This window comes from Gallus gallus, chromosome 3 (genome assembly GCF_016699485.2).
Source record: "Gallus gallus isolate bGalGal1 chromosome 3, bGalGal1.mat.broiler.GRCg7b, whole genome shotgun sequence".
Taxonomy (NCBI): domain Eukaryota; kingdom Metazoa; phylum Chordata; class Aves; order Galliformes; family Phasianidae; genus Gallus; species Gallus gallus.
The window spans coordinates 63,575,059-63,595,719 of record NC_052534.1 but is presented as its reverse complement, the minus strand read 5'-3'; the positions used below and the strand labels follow the sequence as shown (position 1 = coordinate 63,595,719).

Below are 20,661 nucleotides of genomic sequence, written 5' to 3'. Positions count from 1 at the left end.
TCAGGCTTGATGATCCTTATGGTTCCCTTCCAACTCGGGATATTCTATACTTCTACGATTATGCTGCACGGTGAGATGGACACTGAGCGAGTCCTCCCTAGCTGTTTCCATCTCCACACTCTGTGCAGAGCCGTGCAGAACCCGCAGTTCCGACAGCCAGGGTCGGGGGCCGAGTGCGCATTCCCTTTTTTTGCGGCTGGCGTCCAACAAGCGCACCCCGCTACAAGGGGCGGCCGCGCTGCTTTCGTGCGGGAATGGCAGCGGGACCGGGGGCTGCCATGGGGGCGGCGGGCGGAGCGGGACCGCGCCGCCGCCATGGCGTGAGGGGCTGGGGCGGGGACGGGGAGGAGGAGAGGGAGAGGTAAGGAAGGAGGGCGGGGAGGAGGGGGTGGAGCGGGAGGGGCAGCGGCTTTCTTCCTGAGTTGAAAAACGGCCCCCTCCGCTCCGTGCCCTGGGGCTGCTCGGTAGAAACTCGCGGGCCGAGGAACTGCGGGGCTGTGCCGAGCGGGGGCCGCCGGCAGAAAGTGCGCGCTCCCGCCCCGTCGTGTCCCCGCGTCCCGACCCTCCGCTGGGCGCGGCGGGCCCGGGGGCTCCTCTCGGCGGCGCTGCGGGTGCCGGCGAGGTGCGGGTCGGGCTCCGCTCACTGGAGGCGCTTAGATCTGCGCCCCACCCCCGCACCAGTGCCGGAGCCGTCCGCAGGCGCTGAGTGGAGCCTCGCAGACGTGTCCGTGTGAGAGGTAAGTGGGAGCATCCTCATCGTGCGCCTAGGGGAGCCCAGAGACAGGAAAAGGGAGATCTGCCCGATGCAACTTCCTGCCGCTTTGCTTTTTTGATGGTTGTTGTTGGAAAAGTCGGAGTGAGCGGGGAGAGCGGCTGCCACCTCCCGCAATTCCGGCGGCCCTCGGCTCGCTCCGTGCGAGCCCCGCACCGCCGATTCGTGCCCTCCTGCACACCCCGCGAGTGCGGCCCGACGGCGCTGGGAGCAGCCGCTCTGCCTCTCTGTGACATCCCTTCTCGAAACCACGTAAAGTTGTGCTGCTCCCCAAGCTGCCTTTTTGGACAGTGACAATATAAGAAGCGAATGCAGCTGGGAATGAAATGCAGGAATTACTGCTCGAGTAGCTGCAGGGTTTGCTCACCCCGAGAAGATCGGTTGCAGTTTAAATAGCGCTCAAGTTTTAATACAGCCCAAACAAAGAGCAAGCAAACCTCGGCTGAGTATTGCCACGCGATGGTTATCACGCCAACAATGATCATAACTCAGCACGGGGTTTGGGGAAAGGAACAATACAGCGAAGGGCAGCAGTGGGAATCAATAACTCAGATTCTGTTCATTGCTCTGAAAGTCTCTCGCTGGGCAGCCCTGGCAGCGCGCCCCGCCTCGCTGTGCCTCCACTTCCCCCCTCATAAAGCAGATAAATGTGCCCGCTGCCTCGCAGAGGTGCTGAGAGCCCTAATTAATTAATCGAGTTCATAACTGCTCGGAGATCCCTGGGTGCATTTTTCAACGGAAGCGCTAAGTGTTACTCCAGCTGGGGGTTCTTGCATTGTGTGGCACTGCTCCTATGGGTTTCTTTTGTGACTTACATTAGCTGAAGTTTTTAATGGAAGGCAACAAAGTGCCAGTTCTGGACTGGCATTTTCTTGACTGTGAATTTTGCTGGCAAGCAAAGCTACAATATACTTCTCGTAGGCTGTTTCACTGGGGATGGACTGCTAGTGCTTTAACAAAACGTTTCCTTGTTATTCGAAATAAGTTTGCTTTTATTGCTGGAAGTATTGGGATACTTAGCACTGACTTATTGCCATGGAAAAAAAACAAACTGGTGTTAATATAAGAACAAGATGTGTTTATAAATGTATCTGCATCCCATGTGTGGATGCTAACCTCAGAAGACACTGAGGTCAGTGGCTCTGTCACTGTATCCCTGTACAGTCACTTCTAAACCCAGCACTCAGGTCATAGAGAGTATGTGCTGCAAAGGAAGAGCTACACAAATTGGTTACCTGTGGTAAAAGCTGATAGTTTCTAGCCACCCAAGTGAGCTCAAGTGTCATCACAGTTTATTTGAATTGTTCTAATGAGGTACTTAGTAAATTTCTACATCACAGTGGAGAGAGAAGTGCATTCAATTACCTAAGTGTTAGATGTTATTTCCATAGGTTGCATATGGTTATAATAAAGTTGAAGCTACCTTTCAGCTACTCCTTCATGAGCAGTGGCTCAGTTTTGGTATTACTTCTTTTGGCACTTCAAAAAAAAATAAAATAAATAAAAAAAAAAAGGTTTTCAAGCTTGTATCAAGTGGTGGTAGGAAATCATTGCCTCCAGCAGGCAGCTGATGGGTTGCAAATGAGCATCACCATCTTATTTGCAGGTGAAGAAATGGCCCCATCCGTCAGTGGCTGGCAGCCTGAGCCAGGGGAGTGGGGTGAAGTGAGGCTGTAAGTGAGGCCGTGCAGCAGCAGTGTCTGCACAGGGCTGTGACTCAGTTCTTACTAAATGCAATCACAGAAGTTTAGTTAGAACTGAGTCACATTCCTACGGCTGTGTTTGGAAATTTGAACATCTGGCACCCCCATCATACTCCAGCAATGAGCAGAAAGTGATTCAGTTACTACTGCTATCGTTCCTGGGTATTTTGCAAGTAATAAGGTTTGTTTTCTCCTTTCTATTTTTTTTTTATTTCTTTATTTGCAGAGAATTAAAGTATAAACAAGGAAACAACTTTCTGTAACTCTTGTTTCCTGGTTTAGACTTAGTAATCCAAGTGTGAGGATAGTAGAAGATATGGCTTTTGCTTAGTGAGCAGCATTTAATTGGCAAAATAGGATATCTCAGCAGCAAACTTGTCCTGCCTGTTTGCACTTCCTTTCAGCTGGTTCAGATAAAGGAGTTCGGTTACAGTGTTGTACTCCCAAAGCTGCTACAGCACAGTGCCAGTTTGTGTTCACAGCTGTAGTTATGTCTTTATTATACTTAGGCTTAATATTTGGTTGAAAGCCCATTCCTTGAACTGCTCCCTGTTTGGGTGGGGGTGCTTTGTGCCAAAGCGTGGAGCATGACCCAGGGATGACATTCCAGATATGCACAAGGTGCAGCTCTTCTTCACTTCAGTCCAGAGGGTCAAATCCTGCTCACCTTATACAAACATTAGGATTTATTCACTCCACAGATTCAACATTTTCTCCTGTGAGACCCACGTTACATGTCTGTTAGCACAGCTAATCATGGTGGGGATATGATGAGGTGTGACAGCTTCATTAGCAAAAGCTGCAGACCCTTATGCACTGTGCTTTTTCCAGACTTGATTATTTGTTCAGGATGGGAATGGAGCAGGGAAGGGGACTAAATCCTGCTAGGAAATAGGAAATATTGCTGATGTGAAGTGGGTCCTTTCTCACAAATGCTTGGCCAGCAGAAGTTCAGCAGAAGCAATGTGTTGGCAGCATGGACCTGACCTATGAGGTCTGGTCATTTTGGGGCTCACATGGAGGACAGAGTACTAGGAATAGCTTCTCCCATCAGATGCTGACATCACTTTTTCACTGCTGTTGAGATGCAGTCAGGTGTTCAAGCTGAGTTGCAGTGAGGCCATTATTTTTACATGATCTGTAACTACCTTTGTTTGTTCTCTTTTCTTTTTTTTCTCCTCCTTGCTCAGACTCAGGGAGAGTACAGTAGGGACTGGCAATAGCCTTGTTTAGAGCAGACAATGGACTGTAGGGATTCTGGTCAGTTATCTCAGATAGGTATTGTGTTTCAGTAGCAGATAAGCTTTATTTTAACATTAGAGTTCTTTCACTGCAGTTTTCTTTATGTTCTTGTTTATTGTTTTCACTTGTTTGTTTTTATCAGAGATAATAAGTATGCTGAATGGTTGATAGAAACCACGTATGCCATCATACATTTTTCAATGAAATATTTGCTATAGCTATCAAAGTATTTCAGAAATTCTCTAAGAATGTTTCTGTGGATGCCAAGTTACTTTAAAGCTTTTTGATCAGATCCTTGCAACTGTGGTCCATCACATTTTTTTGCTGAAGTGCTATGTAAGGTTTTGGTTGAGCTGCGAGAGCCGTGCCTGCACAGCCCAAGGCCAGAAAAATTAGAATTTACAATTCTATATTTAAAGATTAACCTGTAATTTAATGGTAATGTCGAAGCCTACTCAAGAAAATCGATTATGCCAAACGAGCAGCTGAACTTTGCAAGAGTAGTGAAACTTTGAGCTGTATCTGTATTGGAGACTTCTTTTCATGGAAATATGACTGTGCTTCTTATCATGGGTGTTCTCAGCAACAGTGAAGATAGCAGTAATCTCAAAGGAGCTATGTCCAGTATGTTTTATGTTCTCTCCAAGTTTGTACCCTGAAAAACATTGGGTGCATCTGGTACATACATATTATATAGATAAACTACATGCTCTCTATCGGTACATCTGTATGTCTAGAAACTGAAGATACAGAGGTGTATAGCAATGAAAGACAAGCATAGCAGAGGTACTAACAGAGTTGTACCAATAATTATGAACAGCATATTGAGTTTAGGTGAGAGGAGGCTGCCAGGTGAGGTGGTGCTATTGAGGTCCACAAACAGAGATGTATTATAGCAAATGAGAGAGCAGTTCTATGTGAATATACATGTCTTAAGAGTAGATGTAAATAATGTAAAACAAAGTGTTGATTTAAGTCAGATTGTTATCTTTTTAGATTCATGAATTGACTAGTATAGATTACTTTGGTTTTTACCAGTGTTCTTTACATGCTAGTATAACATAAATAAAGTTGTAGGATAGCTTTGTATGTGAGGCTGAGTCATTAACAAAATATGGAGACAGTTAAAATGCACTTTGATCCCATAGCAAGCAAAGGAGGTGATGCATTCCCATCTATTGACATGACATTCTATGGAAATGTTAATGAATATAAATATTTGATAGCCTCAACTGCTGAAGTTTGTAAATAGGTGTAGATAGACACCTTTCTGTAGAGAGAAAGAGCTGGGTTTGCAGAACTCCAGCTGAGACATTTGTCTCCATTCATCTTGGAGGGCAATTAAAACAATAAGCAGGAAAGTTTAAAGCTGTCAGTTACACATAGTAGAGGTGAACAGCCAGCCAGGGGACTTGAAACATTTACAAATAGGAGGAGGAGTAAAGAGGAAGGCTAATAAGAATAATTAATAAGAAGATATTAATTGGAAAAGGGAATAGAAACTAAAGTGAAAGATGGAAACACCAGCGTCAGAAGTTTCTGATAATCAGCCTGCTGAAGCAGCAAGGGAAGCTCCATGGCATGCAGCAGTCTGAGTAGGCTGGATTAAGTACAAGGAGGATTTTTGTTTCGACAGCAGTAAAATTGCCTTTCCCCTTTTACATGTATGATTAATTTTTTCTGTCCTCTATTTGCGCCTCCTGGGCATTGCAATCACACAATGTTTTGCAGCTTTTCCTGTGCACTGTGCTTCTGTTGCTTGATCTGTGCACAGATCAATCTGGGTAACCTCAAATAATCTCTTCCTTTGCTTACTTCCCGTGGTGAGGCACTGTTTCACTTCTGGCTTGTAGGTTGCTTTCGCAGGAAACCTTCTCTGTGGTTCCTGATACCCCAAGCCCAGCTGTTCACACGCTTCCAGACCTGCTGAATGGGTCAGAAAAAGCTATGCTTCTTAGCAGCTGCCAAAAAAATAACCTGAACTATTACAGGCTCCTTTGTTCTGAGTTTCTGCACCATTATGGTGATAGTTCTAGTCCCCAGAAGCCTCCTACATGTTAGAACTGTGTAATGGATGGACAAGTGGTTTGCAGATTGACGTCTGGGACATGAGTGGAATGGGCAAAAGCAGTTAATACTTGACTGTTAATACTCTAGTTGCTTTTGTTAGTGCTAGCTTCTGTGAAAAGTAATAATTTCTAATTATTTAAATAGCCTTTTAAAAAATATTTCAGTTTAGGGTAAAATAAAAAGTGCCAGAGCTCTCAAAAAGATATTTCTGTAGAGGTTCATAGTTTTATAGTCCTTGGTGGTAGAAGTGACTGAGCTTCCATTCACTGAATGCCTTAGCAGGCGTGTCCAAACTGGTTGGGAATTACTGCCTTTATGGTGCTGCATATCAAAATTATTTTCTTAATCATCCTAGGCAGTGAAGTATAAAATAAAGGATCCCAGTGAGAGTTAAGAATAGTAATGTTTGTACAACTGAAAAATTGAGAAAACATTTGTGTAGCGAAATAAGTTATAAAATAGAAGAAAATTCCAAATTCCCAGGCTATGGTTTGGGCATGCAGAAAATTTAAATCCTGTTTTTGCTTGAGGCAGAGAAAAGGTTATGCATTGGATGTGTGTAGTCCATGGTAATTTCTATATTTGGTGGTAAAAAAGACAAATAAGATTTAAAATAAAAGGGCTAAGCAGATGGAACTGCCATGGCTGATAGCTTACACGTTCTACAGTGACCTTAAACATACTTAGCAGTTGCTGTTCTGTCTGCAGCATAGTGCAGAATTAAGTGCAGCCCGTCATGATACTCATACAGCTGCATGCTGCGCTAAATAGATCCATTGAATTTTGTACATAGATCAAAGGACAGGCACAAGTTTAAATCTTGACTGCTGACGTGATGTCATAGACTGATAATTAGTTTAGGAACTGCTTCCTTCTGGTTGCCTTCATGGTTTTCAGAGTTAAAGCAATTGCTCAGACATGCGAGTTGACGCAAAGCCTCTTTTAAGGTTATTTTGGATCATATTAGAACAAGTGCAAAACAAACACATGGGTACCTGAGCTATACTTTCTTTATTGCAGATTGATTTCTGAGTTATGTTTTGCATTTCAATATTTAAGCTTTTAAATACTTCTCAGATTATATACTTATGGTATAGTGTTTTTCTCACAGTGGAAAAATAAGAGAGGAAGAAGCAAAGTAATGTCCCCTGGTGGTTAAGGTTGTAATAGATATTACTCAAGTTGTGGGCAGCTATTCTCCACCTTCCCAGCATTGTCACTGGAGGGACAGATAATCACTGAGTTTGGAGGAAGGCCTCCCAGCTGCATGTCAATCTTCTGCACTCTTGTCCAGCCCTGCAGCTCTGAAAGGGTCTTGGTAGTACCTACTGATGAACATTAGTTCTCAAGCCATTAGGCTTGAGAGTTTGGACAATGGATTTGTTGTAGTTACTACAGTGTACAGATAAATTTATACCTTTCTTGATCCCATTGTGTTGCCTAATTTTACCCACAGATTGGTCTGTGTGTCAGTAGGAACTAAATGGCAATATATGGGAATTAGTCTCTATTGACTCTTTTACCTCTCTGTTTCCGTGGACTCTAGCTGCATTATTTTGTCCTTAAATGTAACTAGTTTCAGTTAGATGACTTGATTGCACTCCTATTTTTGTTTGCAAAATACTCAGGTCAGTGGTAAAACTGATATTCTTCTATAAAATAACTTTCCAGTTAATATGCTCATGGTTTTAAAACATCACTATTTCCAAATGATAAACTTGGTTTTATAGAAGCTGATCCTTCGCCATGAGGAGGAGGGCCCATAGCCTCAGCAAGTGTAGGCAAGAGCTGTGCGCTGAGACAGTCACTCCTGGTGGGACAGAGTGGGCAAGGCTGGTTTGTATGTGTCCCAACCCTGGACTCTGTGGAGGCTCTCATTCAGTAACCTGAAGAATCCATGCTGTTCTGATAGAAACTTTAATCACCAGAAATCCTAAGTGCCAGCTTTGCTGGTTGTAGATGTACATACTGATGAGATATCGTGTCAGAGGTGAGACATGGGTGAGCCTTGGCGCTCACTATTTCTTTTTTTCTAGGACATGATACAAAAGCTGTCCCAGCAAAAATCATCCACAGAGTGCTTCTTTGGAACTGAAATCTCTATTCTCTAAATGTTGTGTTTTTTTTAATGATCCATAATGTCAGGGTGCTTCAAGTATGGCTGGTCCAATCAGTGCTGTTCTTTCCTCACAGCCCTCCATCCCCTTTCCTTGCTCCTGTGCTCTCACTGCTGGAGCTGTTTTTCAATGCACAAGCAGCTGGAGTCAACAGGGCCTCAGTTTTCCTTCAGACAGTGTTTATTTGGTGAACCTACTGTGTATAACAATGTCCAATTCAGTTAGTGGCATCAGTTTTACAACACTTTTTTTTTTTTCCCCAGTAGAATATCCAGTCTTTAATGTGGATAGGGAGAATGGAAATAGTTAAGATTTTTTTTTTTTTCCTAGAATAAATGGTGTTCTCTACTGTTTTGTTTCTGCTGGCAGTGGAGTGGAAATCACGGCAAATGCTTTTTCAGTCTAGGACTGAGTGACAACTCTTCAAAGCATATGGTATATTAACATTTTCTTCTGTGGGTAAACATCCTTCACTCTTCTTATTTTTAATACTTTATCAGGTTGCGGTTTCCAAACTGAATAAAAAACTGCTTTCAGAAAAGGTTGAGTTGCATGATAAAGTTGTTCTTGGAAGATGTGGTTGGTAATGATGTAGTGTAATATGATAGTAAGGAATTCTTTTTACTTTGAAAAGTAGTATTATGAGTGAGATTTAAGCAATCAGAAAGCCCTGGCTTCTTTTCATTTCAGCCCTGTGTATTGAACAAACTTGTTGCAGGTTCACCCACAACTGTTAATTTGGGGTTTATGTGGCCAATTGTCTATCCATGTTTGGCTTCACCTATGCTATGGAAATAACTGGGTTTCAGATGCATGTTTCCAACAGTGCAGTCTGTTTCTTTAGGTTTCAGTAGGCAAGTAAGTTAGCTAAAGAAACATCAGAATACAGAGTTCAACACACAAAGCTTATGCATTCTGCTTCAGTGGTTAATGGTTGTCATTCCCTTCTCCCTAAGGACATTCATACCATTGTATTGAATTTTAAATAGTCTCTAAACATTATTATTTTTGGCCAGGTTCTCCTGTTGAAGGCGCAGTGGTTCTTCTGAAGTCTGTTGCATCTCATACCTGATAATTTTTGAAGTGGTTTTGTAGATACTTTACAAGCCAATTTAGTTTCTAACCAACTGCAGTGAGGAAGAGTGCTGACACCTCAGAGCCCTGTGGAGTTACTGGGAGAGATCAGTAAATCAGTATAACGTATGGTCAAGCCTGTCCTAGTCTGGGAAGTCCTCAATTCTGCATGTGGTTCAGGGCAGCTCAGCTGCTTGAAGCCCCTGTGGAGCTGGTTTGTCAGGGTGTCATGGTTTTGTAACTTTGCTATTGGTATTCCACATCATAACATCATGGACAAAAGAGAAGAACTACGTATCCCAGAGGACCTTACAGTCAGAGAAGGAAGACACATCACGGAAGATACGTCATCTGGTTGCGCGCGGTGCTTCTTCACTTTCGCTTGCTGCCGGGAGAGGAGTGGGTGTGCTTTCCAAGCTGGGCGCCTTCATCAAGTAAGGCTCTTGGTTTCGGAAACGCTCTCACTCTCTCTCTCTCTCTCTCTCTCTCCCTCTCTATCGCTCTTTCGCTCTCTCTCCCTCATTTCATTTGGTTTATTATCCTTACTCCCAATTAGATTGTATTGTATCGTGTCATCTTGCATCCCAACATCGTAGTTAGTAAAATAAGTTCTCCTTCTTAGATTGTTGCCGCCGCTTCGTTTTTTCTTGAGAAGCCAGGGGGGAGGGGGGCCCGCAAGCCTACTGCCCCCCTGTCACGGGCACAGATCTATCTAGGTAACTCTGTGACACAGGGCTCTGTCTGTAACCACCTAGTCTGTATTTCTTCACTGGCTGATGGTTCCCATCCACATCTGTGATTCTTTTCATTATCACTTTTATTAGTCCTGCTCTTAAGGACATTGCAGCTAAGATAACACAGAACACCTTTTCTCCTCCCTCTTTGAGTAGCATCACTTTGGCTGTGCTCACACCATCCCAGGCCCTCTCTGTGGTTGTGGCTGAGGCCTCCACAGAGGTGCACGTGGAGAGGAAGGTCACTCTGTACTGGTGTGATTTGACCACAAATGAGTGACTTTGTAGTCCTGTTTTTGTCATTGCCTATTGACTTTCTTCCAAACCCTCGTTCTGCCTGTGCTGGCTATGAGTTTACTACATACCTGTTTTGCAGTTATCCTATTTCTAGGCTAATCGGTATGGTGGTTGCCTCTGGTATACAAGGTAAAATAGGGCTTACCTTCTTAATTAAATGCACACATGTATGAGGGGAAAAGACGGGGGGGGGGGGGAGAGCATTGTATTCATAAAATACAAACTATGGATTTTAGACATCACAGGAGGTGTTTGGTGATGTAATGCTGGGAAATGAGTGTCCCAATTTGCAAAGGGGAATGTCATGGGAAACTTCGCGGTATACCCTGGTCAGAAAGACCCTAATTTAGGGAGATCTTAAAATCATCCCTAAATTCAGGTATGTGTTTAATTTCTCACTGATGTGCGAGAGTCCTTACAGGAATCAAACCAAGGCAAGGAGTGCATGGAGTCCTTTCTGCTATGTGGGATTTTAAGTTTTTTTTCTTTTCTCACCACTTCTAAAGGATCATAATCTTTTTTTTTTTTAAGAAAAGTGATAATTTTTTTTTGTCATGATAAAGCAGTCAGTCTCAACAGTTTTTGTTGAGCTTTTAAAAAACAAAATACGCTGCATTTCAAAAGGTTTTATTCAGCTTTTATTTAAAATATATTTACCCTTCCTTTCAAAATATATTCCTATATGTATTCATTATTTATAGATGAGGATACCAACAGAATTGAGTGAGTTTGGATAAAATACAATGCATGTTTCTTTGTGTATGTGGTGAGAAAATCTGTAGAAATCATACAAGTATTACCAACTAAACCATTCTTTGATCGGTGTAATGTGTCCTGTAATGATTGGTTTATATCCCTAAAAGGGCAAAACTTACCTGTAAAATGTGTTAGCATAGTATGAAAATGTCATCTTCCATTACTCTCTGTTAAAGCAATTATGTTATGCTCTATGCATAAATGTAGACAGTTACAGAGTACAATGTTATTTTTACCCTAAGGAGAAATGCAAAAGAGGAGATGTACTTCTTGGCCAAAATTACTTTCTTCTGAATTGGCTGAACACAAAATGACTAGGGGTCTGTGTACCCAGTAGTTGTTGAGGGACCCAGTCCAACGAGATTGCCTCATTGTGCATGCAGTAATGACATTGTGGAATCAGGATGTGGGTCTCTAACCGTGGTTTTAGCAGCCTAAGTTTCTGTTAGGAAATGTTGGCGTCTGTACATAGGGAACTGTGGGGAGAAATAAAAGGTTGCTTTGTACTTCAGCCTCTTACAGATTTTATTACTGAATCCTATGAAACAGGTTTTCCAAGGAAAAAAAGATTTCATATTTGTTTTTAGGTTTTCTTTCCTCCTGTCTATTTCTTTTTTCAATAATTGAAAACTACTGTTCATTATTTACATAAAGCTGTCTCTCTTGAGTCTGCTTTCTGTAACCTTTCCCCTGTGAAGAATTTGAGGAATTTGTTGGCTTTCCTCAGGGGGATCCTGGCCATGTTTTATCTGAGACTTCAGGCTAGATAGTTGATGTTTTCTATGAAGTAGCTTACTATGTTTAAATACTTCAATTTAACCTCAGTATAGATTTGCCATTTGGGCACATTTTGAGAAGTTGTGTATGTTGGAAAATATGTACTTTACTTTAACCTTCAGCTGCTTTGGTAGCTGGCATTAAATCTCCAAATGCAAAATGGAGAGCTACTTAGGGGGGAAAAAAAGATACAAAATACCTAAATGCCCTAAAGGCTGGGTATTTCAGCTGTGTTTCTAAGGCTCTGCCTGTTCTCTTTATTCATTCTGACTTCTTTTTTGAAAATGAGGACGTGTCAGAGCGCAGTATAAAATGACCCCTACGCAAACTCTAGCATTCCACATCCTTCATTCTCCAGCTGTTAACATCAGCCAATGCAACACAAAGGCTTGGCTGCTGCTAGCACCATCTCAATGGCAGTCCCCACTCCTTCCTTCCTTCCCTCTCCCTCCCTCATCTGTTTGCCAGTACAGTCAGCAGTGCTTTGAATTAGGCACTATTGAAATTAATTGAAATTTCGGTGAGTCCCAAATACCAGAATTGTCAGTGTGTTCATTCACCTCCTATCAGCTCCTGATAGGAGTATATAGGTTTCAAAGCAGGTAGGTTTTTCTTTAGGATAAATTGCTCAGTCGGAATTATTTGTAGAGAAATGATTTGGAAGCCACATAGCTTTTTTTTTTTTTTAAGTCTCATTGGAGTCATATTTCCTCAAAAGCATCCTTAATTATACTGCCTTACAGATTGTCTTTCTAACTCTCTTTTACATCTGTCTGCTGTAGGATACTTCAAAGATGATTTGGCTCCCACTGGGACTTGGAGATCTGATGCCACAATGAGGACTCACACCCGGGGAGCCCCAAGTGTGTTTTTCATACACGTGATGTGCTTCGCCTTTGCTTGCGGCACCAGGGAGGACGTGGATGCCATGGTTCCTTTTGTCAATGCCAACTACGACAGCTATCCCATGCTCTACTTTTCCAAGGGTGATGTGGAGGGTCTGCGTCTCCAGGCAGCAACCACACACCGACACATCACAGCTCGGCTGATGGAGGCAGTGCAGACAATGCTGTCGAACCCCCTGGAGTACCTCCCGCCATGGGATCCGAAGGAGTTCAGTGCTCGGTGGAATGAGATTTATGGCAACAACCTGGGGGCCTTGGCAATGTTCTGTGTTCTCTATCCTGACAACACTGAAGCCATTGGCATGGCCAAGGATTACATGGAGAGGATGGCAGCTCAGCCTAGTTGGTAGATTTTTATCTTTTTTTTATGTTGTTATTATTCTACAAACTGCCTGCAGCTGGAGGAGTGACTTGCTAGATTAGTGAACTACTTAAATTATTGCAGTTGTTTTAACATTCATTTTGACAGTAACTAACTTGCTAAACGCATTCACCCTCACCTGGAGCTGCAGTGCCACAGAGCTTTTTACCTTCACTGTATCTACCCTATTGTATATTAATGCAAAAAGAAGAGGTAGGACCCTTTGTGTCTCAATTCTCATTCTAAAGTTGAAATAAATAAATAAATCCAAAGCCACCACACATCAGAAGCCAGGGTTTCCCATCTGATTTGTAATGAGAATGTAGCATTAATTTTTTCTTTTCTTTTTCCAGACTTGCACATTTCCTTTGGGTAATGTTTCCTTAGGAAGAATTCAGAAAAGACTGCCCTGTGAAAAGATGTCATTAGGATTAGGTACAAGTGACACTCAGAGTTTCCTCAAACAAGTGTTTTATGAATGCTCTAACATCTGTCTCAGCTTTAGTTCAGGCTTGCAGCCTCACATTGCTGTGTGTTTCCCAGGCTTCCCATAAAGACATTGTAGGTCATGAAAGAAATAGTTGTTTTTTGGAGTGTTTTGCTGCAGCTGTTGGAGTGTCTAGCATTTTGACCTGCATTAACTTCATTTGGATATGAGTTGTCATACACACTATTCCGTCCTCCCTGTGCCACACTCTTTTTACAGGGGCAGAAGTTAATGTTTTCACTGTTGAGTGAATTTACTAATTGGGACCATAAGATAGAATCATAGAAACACAGAATGACTTTGGTTGGAAGGGACCTTGAGATCATCTAGTTCCAACCCCCTGCCATGGACAGGGTTGCCACCCACTCAATCAGGCTGCATTAAAACACTGTTTGATTGTTGAGGCACTCTTAACAATCCTTTGTTTTTCATACCTAATTACTTCCCTTTTTTTTTCCTCGTGCTTTGTAGCTCTGTCAGTTTTCTCCCTCATCCAGCATTGGCTTTCTGGAAGAAAGACTATAGCAATCTAACATCCCTGGAGCATGTATTATGGTGTCTGACTTTGCTTAAATAGGTCAACATGTTTACTCCTACAGCTTCTGAACAGGCAGATTTCATAAATCTGAGAAATATAATTAAAAAGTACCAGCAAAACATGTTACTGCACACACTTCTCCACTTAGGATAAGAAAGATGGCATGTGCAACAGTTCTTGTCTGATTGCTACTAGCAGATATTTAGGTGTTCTGGAGATAAGCCCTAAATAAGACTGGTTATGTACAATTCTTGCAATGTCACAGTAATGGAACTATTTAAAAAAAAAAAAGTATTGTTCAGTCTATTTAATTGTTTAGTTCCCCTCAGACTTTGAGGAAAGTATTATTCCAGCTGATAAATTAAGAATATTATTCTTATTTAATAATTTGAGGGTAGACACTCTTCACAGGGGAGTAGGAAGAAAGAAGGGTTTAATGGTACTCAAGCTTAGAGCCCTGAATGAGACTTTGTGTCAAAACTGTTTATGTCGGAGTAAAGAAGGCTTGTACAAAGAGTTATCAGTAAGTAAAGCAAATCTGGAGAAACTTCCCTCCTTAAACTTCTCTCATCTAAGTACCTAGACTGCCATGTAAATTGCCCTAAAATGTCTTTTTATCTCTGATGGAAGTCAGCACGTATTGGCAAGTTAGATCTGACTGTCATATTTACTTTTTGGCAGCTGAATTCTTTCAAGAGTATAACCTGGATTCCATTTGACTTCCACTTAAATGACATTGACTCTGAAGTAACTCTAGATTTAAAAAAAAAAAAAAAAAAAAAAAACTTGAGTTGGGCAATTTTCCTCTAATTTTCGTAGTGACTGTAAGTAAAAGTATATTTTGTTAGTGTGGGCAGTAGTTGGATAGAATAAATCAACTTTCCAGCATCAGGGATTATTTGTTCCAGAATGTCAAGAGATTAAGGAGACTGACATCTTAAAAATTCATCTTTATGTTAGTCAGAATCCTCTATAGTCCAAATTAGTTCAATATATCAAGGCACAGTTATGATAAAGCCTACTGGTAATTGATACATGCTTGGAAATGGCATGTAATTAACCACTTGCGTCTTTTCTCAACTATTAGAATAGTCATTTTGTATCACATAATAAAGGTGCCCTTAATTGAATTCCCATTTGTGTCGGCTAACACAGCTTTAGCTGCTTGTCATAACAACTGCTCCTGAGAGTCATGCTGCTCATAACAGCATCTGTAATTGCTACATCCTGGAGTAGGTTTACATTTAGATTAAACAAAGGGTCAGTGGCTAATAGCTAGCTATAATAATCATCAGAATAATATGGGAACAGACAGTGTTTTGGAGGCTAGCAGGAGCAGGGAAATGTAGTGCATTAATGTTTTGATAAATATAGATGAACTTCTACTGTTCTGCCTGTAAAAATTAAAAGCTGTTAAATAACTTGTTTCATCTTCCTGGAATTCAATCTAAATGCTGCCTAAAAACATAGGGAAAGTTTGTCCTTTATTTAAGACATCTTATCTTATTTTACAGAGAGCAGAGGATATAGATCAGTTTTCTGGCATTTTATCTTCAAGTCACCTCGCACACTCCCTTACCAGACATGCGTTGTTGGCTGAGGTATCTGCACTAATGATTCTTTCCATATGCTGCCTTGGCCTCTTCCAGCACTGAGTGAAGTGATGTAATTAGAGCCAAACACTATGCAGAAATAAGAGCCCAGTCAGATTTTGTATTTGGACAAAGCAGTTGGAAAAGGTTTTTCTTTACAACGTCTTTTGTACAAACAGATACCTCAGAAGTTCACAATTTCTGCACCTTCTTCACAGTGGGAGAGATTTCCATGCTTAGAATTGCCAGACAAGGGATTTCTATACTGTTCTTTTTGACACACAGCTCATGCACCATTTTTGAATAGAAATGTGCTATCAGTGTATGATAAGCTGTATTTGACAGCAAGCCTGACTTCATGGTTTCATATTGGAGATAATTGCTGTCAAACACATGCAGGCATTCCAAGGAAATAGCAGCAAGTAAATAGAAACTTACAGGCATCTTCAACATAGCATATCTGTGACCCTCCTGGTATTTCTTGTTATCCAGCAATCCCATAGCCTTCTGTTAGCCTATGCTTATTGAAACTATTGGAGTATGGTGAAGGCTGTTGCCGTTAGTGTCCAGATAGTGCTCAGTGTTGAATAACATGAATTGTACATTGAAAATACATGAATACAAATACTTAAATGTAGAAATAAAATAAGTTAACGTGCTGAGTTGAAGACTCTATGCTGACACAACACAGATTTAGAACTTATTTTTAACTCCAAATAATCAACTGTTGGACACATTCAAAGAATACTGAGGAGGGTTTTGTAAGACTGTTGAATTTTCGCACATGTTGCATTAGTATGTAAAAACTTGGAGGATGCTGTTGGGGTAGTCTCCTAGAGCGAGAAAGAATGGTCAGAGGATGAATTCAGTATCTGCAATATGCATTATGTTAGTAAGTGGAATAACAAATCCATGCATTCTTATCATTTTCATATGTAGCATTTAAAAATAGAAATTGTGCATGACTCTGAAATTAAACTGCTAGCTGAAGTGTGAAAAGTTTCTTTTATATCTTCTATTTTAAAGTATGATTCTAGCCTGGTTTTCTGGGAGATAAATCAGCACTCAAGTTCAGTGCTGACTACAGGGAACTTACTTTCCTAGTCTAAAAATTTGCTATAACCTGGAGCTTACAGTAAAGAGCTGGAGTTAACATAGCTACATTTCTTTGCCTGCTTTATATAGCACTGAGAGTTACTAAAACAGATTTTATTAATATGTCAGTATAGAAGGGTCATGATTAATATTAAGAAAGAGTAAAATTTGAAAGGGCCTCTCTTATGATCAAAGGAAAAACTGAGAGAAAAGGGTATGAAGGCAATTTGAGAATCAATAGAATGATGGTTACAAGCCCACAGATTGAGAGAGAAAGAGAGAGCAGAAAGTAGCTATAAGTTTCCAAAGGAGTAAAACTTCAGTTGTCTCCTCAGCATGTTAAGCAGTAGGGCCCTACTCATACAGTACGCTCTTAAACTTCTGAAAAATACACTATGTGTTGTCTTTTTTTCTGCTATGACTTTAGAATCATATATTTAAGCAGTCCTTTGTCTCTCTTCTTATGAACTGAGCTGAAGTGAGCATGAGTGACTGCTACTGAAATATGACAAAGGAATAGGAGCAAACTTGTGTTGTTTTACCATAGACACCAGAAATACAAATAATCAGTTTTTCAAGGTCTTAAAAAAAAAACTGAACGTATTTCTTTTTGCAAAAGACTGAGTATTTGCATTTTGCAGATTATGGAATTCTTGCTTTGGTGGCAAACAGAAAAATTTTGAAAGGGTGAAAGGTGGGAGATTGTTTTCAATTGAACAGAATTCTTCAAGGATTTTCTTTCTTCTTTTCAAAACAAAAATTGGAAGATATTGTTCTGTCAGCAAACAACATATTCAATTTGAGCACAAGAAAATAATTTGTTTTGGAGACGTCGTAAGAAAAATATTGGGCATTGGATCTAGTTTATAAAATAAATGCTGGTGGTCTCATTTCCCATGGTGTGTATACTCCGTCTTGGTATGTATGCTTCTTCTGATCAGGGAGAATATTTCTCTCCTTTGCCTGATGAGGAGATGAAAGCTGTATCTCCTGCCCCCAGAAGAAGAGCAGGTGTATCTAGAATGCCAGGGCACTGACGTTGTCATTGGCAGATCTGTACAATTACACAGTTGGACACAGGACTAAGAGCTCACTTGGCCTTATTACATGCAGTATTTGCATCATGCTTGGCATTTAACATGCATTAAGCTCAACCGTGCTGTTACCTAGCTACAATGTCTAAAATGGATTGCATCTAAATGCACTGAGGGTGTGTCCTTGGACTAATTTCCAGTTGAAATTCTTGTGAATAGAACCCTGATTCATTGCATTTGCATCAACTTAATGTGAATGAGAGTTTCACTACTGAGGAGTGATTTCTGCTGTTGCATTTCTGGAATCATTAGCTTAATATGCCCTCAACCTCTAAGTTATTCTTCAGTAAGCAATTTGTCATGAGGAGGTTTGGAGCATTAAGCTTCAGGATGTGGTCTACATTTGTAATGCATGTGTCACGGCATGTTTAATGCTTTGTTTTGGATGCAGTGATGCCATATTATTTTTGATACAGAGGTTGGAAATCTGATATCGTACTGCCCAGAAGGGTATTCTGTTTCCTAAGTTAGTATGTTATGTTCCTATTTGCTTCAATTTGTTCTTAAGAATTGGGTGAAGTGAAGGAAGGGAGGTTCTAAATATCCTGTCGGCCAGGATCAGGGATCTCACTTAAGCAAGAGAGTTTTACTTGGTCTAAATCCTGTCTTGAACTGGGCAGGCAATGCGTTTTGTTTTTTTTTTCCTCTTGGCTTTCACCTCTTAGGGAAATGATAATGGTTTGGGTTTTGATAAGGTAGAATTTATTAGAAATGAGGGAATTTATACAGAAATGAGGGAAAAATGCATTAACAGTTTCTGAGAGTAGGGACATTAGCAGTGTGAGAAATGGGGGTAGTGCATGGCAAACAGGTATTGGACCAGAGAGATTATCGTGTTATAAAGGAGTAATGAAATAAAGATCTTACCCATGTCCTGGGCTCGCAGAAGGGCTCCAAGAGGAGTGATCTCTACATAGAGATCCTTTCTCCTTGGGAGTCAGCCCTTAAATGGGGTCTAGGAGGAGTGGAGCCAGGCTCCACCCCTTACGGTCACTCAGGTGAAATTGCGTTCACTTGTGCCCCTGCAGCTGACTCAATGCTTGTCTCAGGTGGTCAATCAGAGGTTCAGGCTGTGATTCAACAGTTCCCATACAGGGTAGTCTTATCACTATTTTTCTTGGTTTTGTTGCAAAGAGACAGAATATTGATTTGTGTTCCCACACAAATTTTTATGCCGTTTGTATCGTTTTTTTAGAGCGTGGGATCCCATTCACCGAAGCCAATGTGTACACTGTTAGTCTGGGACAGCGCAGTGCCTGTGTGGTGGTTCTTGGCATCATGATGTCTACAGAGTTGAGCTATAACCCCTTCCAGGTTTCATTGTTCATGGCAGAAGGTGGCAAATCTAAAACAGAAACCACATTGCACTACACTAGCATTCTCAAAACACGTAGGAAAAATACACTACTTACATTATCCACAAGCCCTTAATTTCTCTGTGGATTCCTTATGGAGGATCTATGTCAGTGTTTAAAATGAAGTAACAAGGAGTATTTTAAACAGCAAAGATGATGAGAACCTAAAAGAGCATCTCAGGCATGTGTTTATGTTTGGAAGTAGTTGTTCTGTACTAAGGAATCCGTTGCAGACATTATTTACTTTGGATTCTTTTTTGTAGTGTCTGATACCTTTGAAAGACAAGAAAGACTACTACAGCACTAAAATAAAAGTTACTTGCTCCTTCAAATACAGCTGCTAAGCTGTGGTTCTTACTGTCTGATGTTTTACTCCTGAGAGGATTAGAAAATAGCTGTTCTCCAGCATGTTTTTACTCATCCTTATTTGAATAAATACAAACAGCTTTAATTTTTTATTTTAGAGCAAAGTAGTTTGTAATAGCCTTGAAAACTCTTTATTCACAGACCATGGTAAGTGCAGGCCTGTGATCCCATGCTTTCCCACGGCTTATCAGCCATGCTGTTTACCACATCTGACGCTGGAGATCTATTTGAAAAATGAGAGCACAATTTAGATACAAGAAGCGTTTAATGCTTTCTACTTGTCCATTCTTCTTGTGTATCATTTTACACATTGTTTGGCGCATGTTACTTGATTCCATTGAGATTCATTTAATGGAGACGCACTGATTTATATCAGCTAAATAGTTACTTCTTAGAAGGAAAGTTCATTTTAAGAACAAATGTTGGCTGTGATTTTTTATGCTTAGAAATAAGGGTCTTTAAATGATCATCCTTGTGTTGTTGCTTCGTTGTTACTTGCGTGCATCTCTTCTGTTAAACCCTGTGTAAGACCCACTACACAGAATTGCCATTTAAGGGAAATAATTACAGAACTATATTATCTAAACAGAAGGAGTTGATTATGGGAATGTGTAGCCCTAGGAAGCTTAACATAAACTTTTTTATATTGAAAGCTTTGATATTATTTATTTTTTCTAAAGAAGTCAGCTTAAATGCGGTCATAACTAATCAGCTTAGCACTTAGTGTGTAGAAGAGCTTTCCCTATTTTATCAGAGATGGTGCCATAGAGATTAATTTGTAGTCTTTTGCTATGGAGTTTGATGCTGTGTTGCTCTTGAAACCAAATATAAATTTAGCTAATATCAAACCAAATATCTTAACAAAGAAATGTACATTACATTGGTTCCATTGTCAAATCCCACTGAAGATGAAGTCAGATAATGAGTATTAAATAGTTTTTAACACATTCTGATCAGCAATTTGTATGTTTTTATAAGGATACTGAAATTTGAATTAAATGTTTTAAATTAATTCCTTACATTTAATTTTTTCATTATTCTTTCCCCTTCACTAACATATAGATTAACCTCAAGTGCTTGTTAATTGTTCCAGACAAAAGTCTTTAAAATGATATTTCCTGTCCTCATGTGAACTCTGATCTTTGAATGTACAAAGATTTGGCAAAAATCAAATCAAAAATATGTTGGAAATTTGGATTCATGATTCAGCTTATCAAAGATACGCATGTTCCAAGGGGTTCCTGGCAGTGAACACAGCGCTAGGGTGTTCCATACAACCAGCGTAGAGTGCAGATTTACTTTTACATATATGGCCAATTACAATTT

The 20,661-nt window shown here is 40.7% G+C and overlaps 1 protein-coding gene across 4 annotated transcripts in view; it reads left to right on the top strand.

The window, feature by feature from the left end:
- Nucleotides 1–716: 716 nt before the first annotated feature.
- DSE (dermatan sulfate epimerase) overlaps nt 717–20,661 on the top strand; it is a 36,614-nt gene continuing 16,669 nt past the window's right edge. Inside the window, exons 1-2 of one of the 4 annotated variants that reach the window (XM_046939023.1) lie at nt 717–737; nt 12,325–12,793. In XM_046939023.1, the coding sequence (XP_046794979.1) occupies nt 12,378–12,793 (416 nt within the window). In that variant the 5' untranslated portion in view covers nt 717–737; nt 12,325–12,377. Of the gene's footprint in view, nt 738–9,366; nt 9,413–10,088; nt 10,139–12,324; nt 12,794–20,661 lie in introns of those variants that run through there. The other 3 variants (XM_040697546.2, XM_040697545.2, XM_004940289.5) reach the window with 3 other exon arrangements.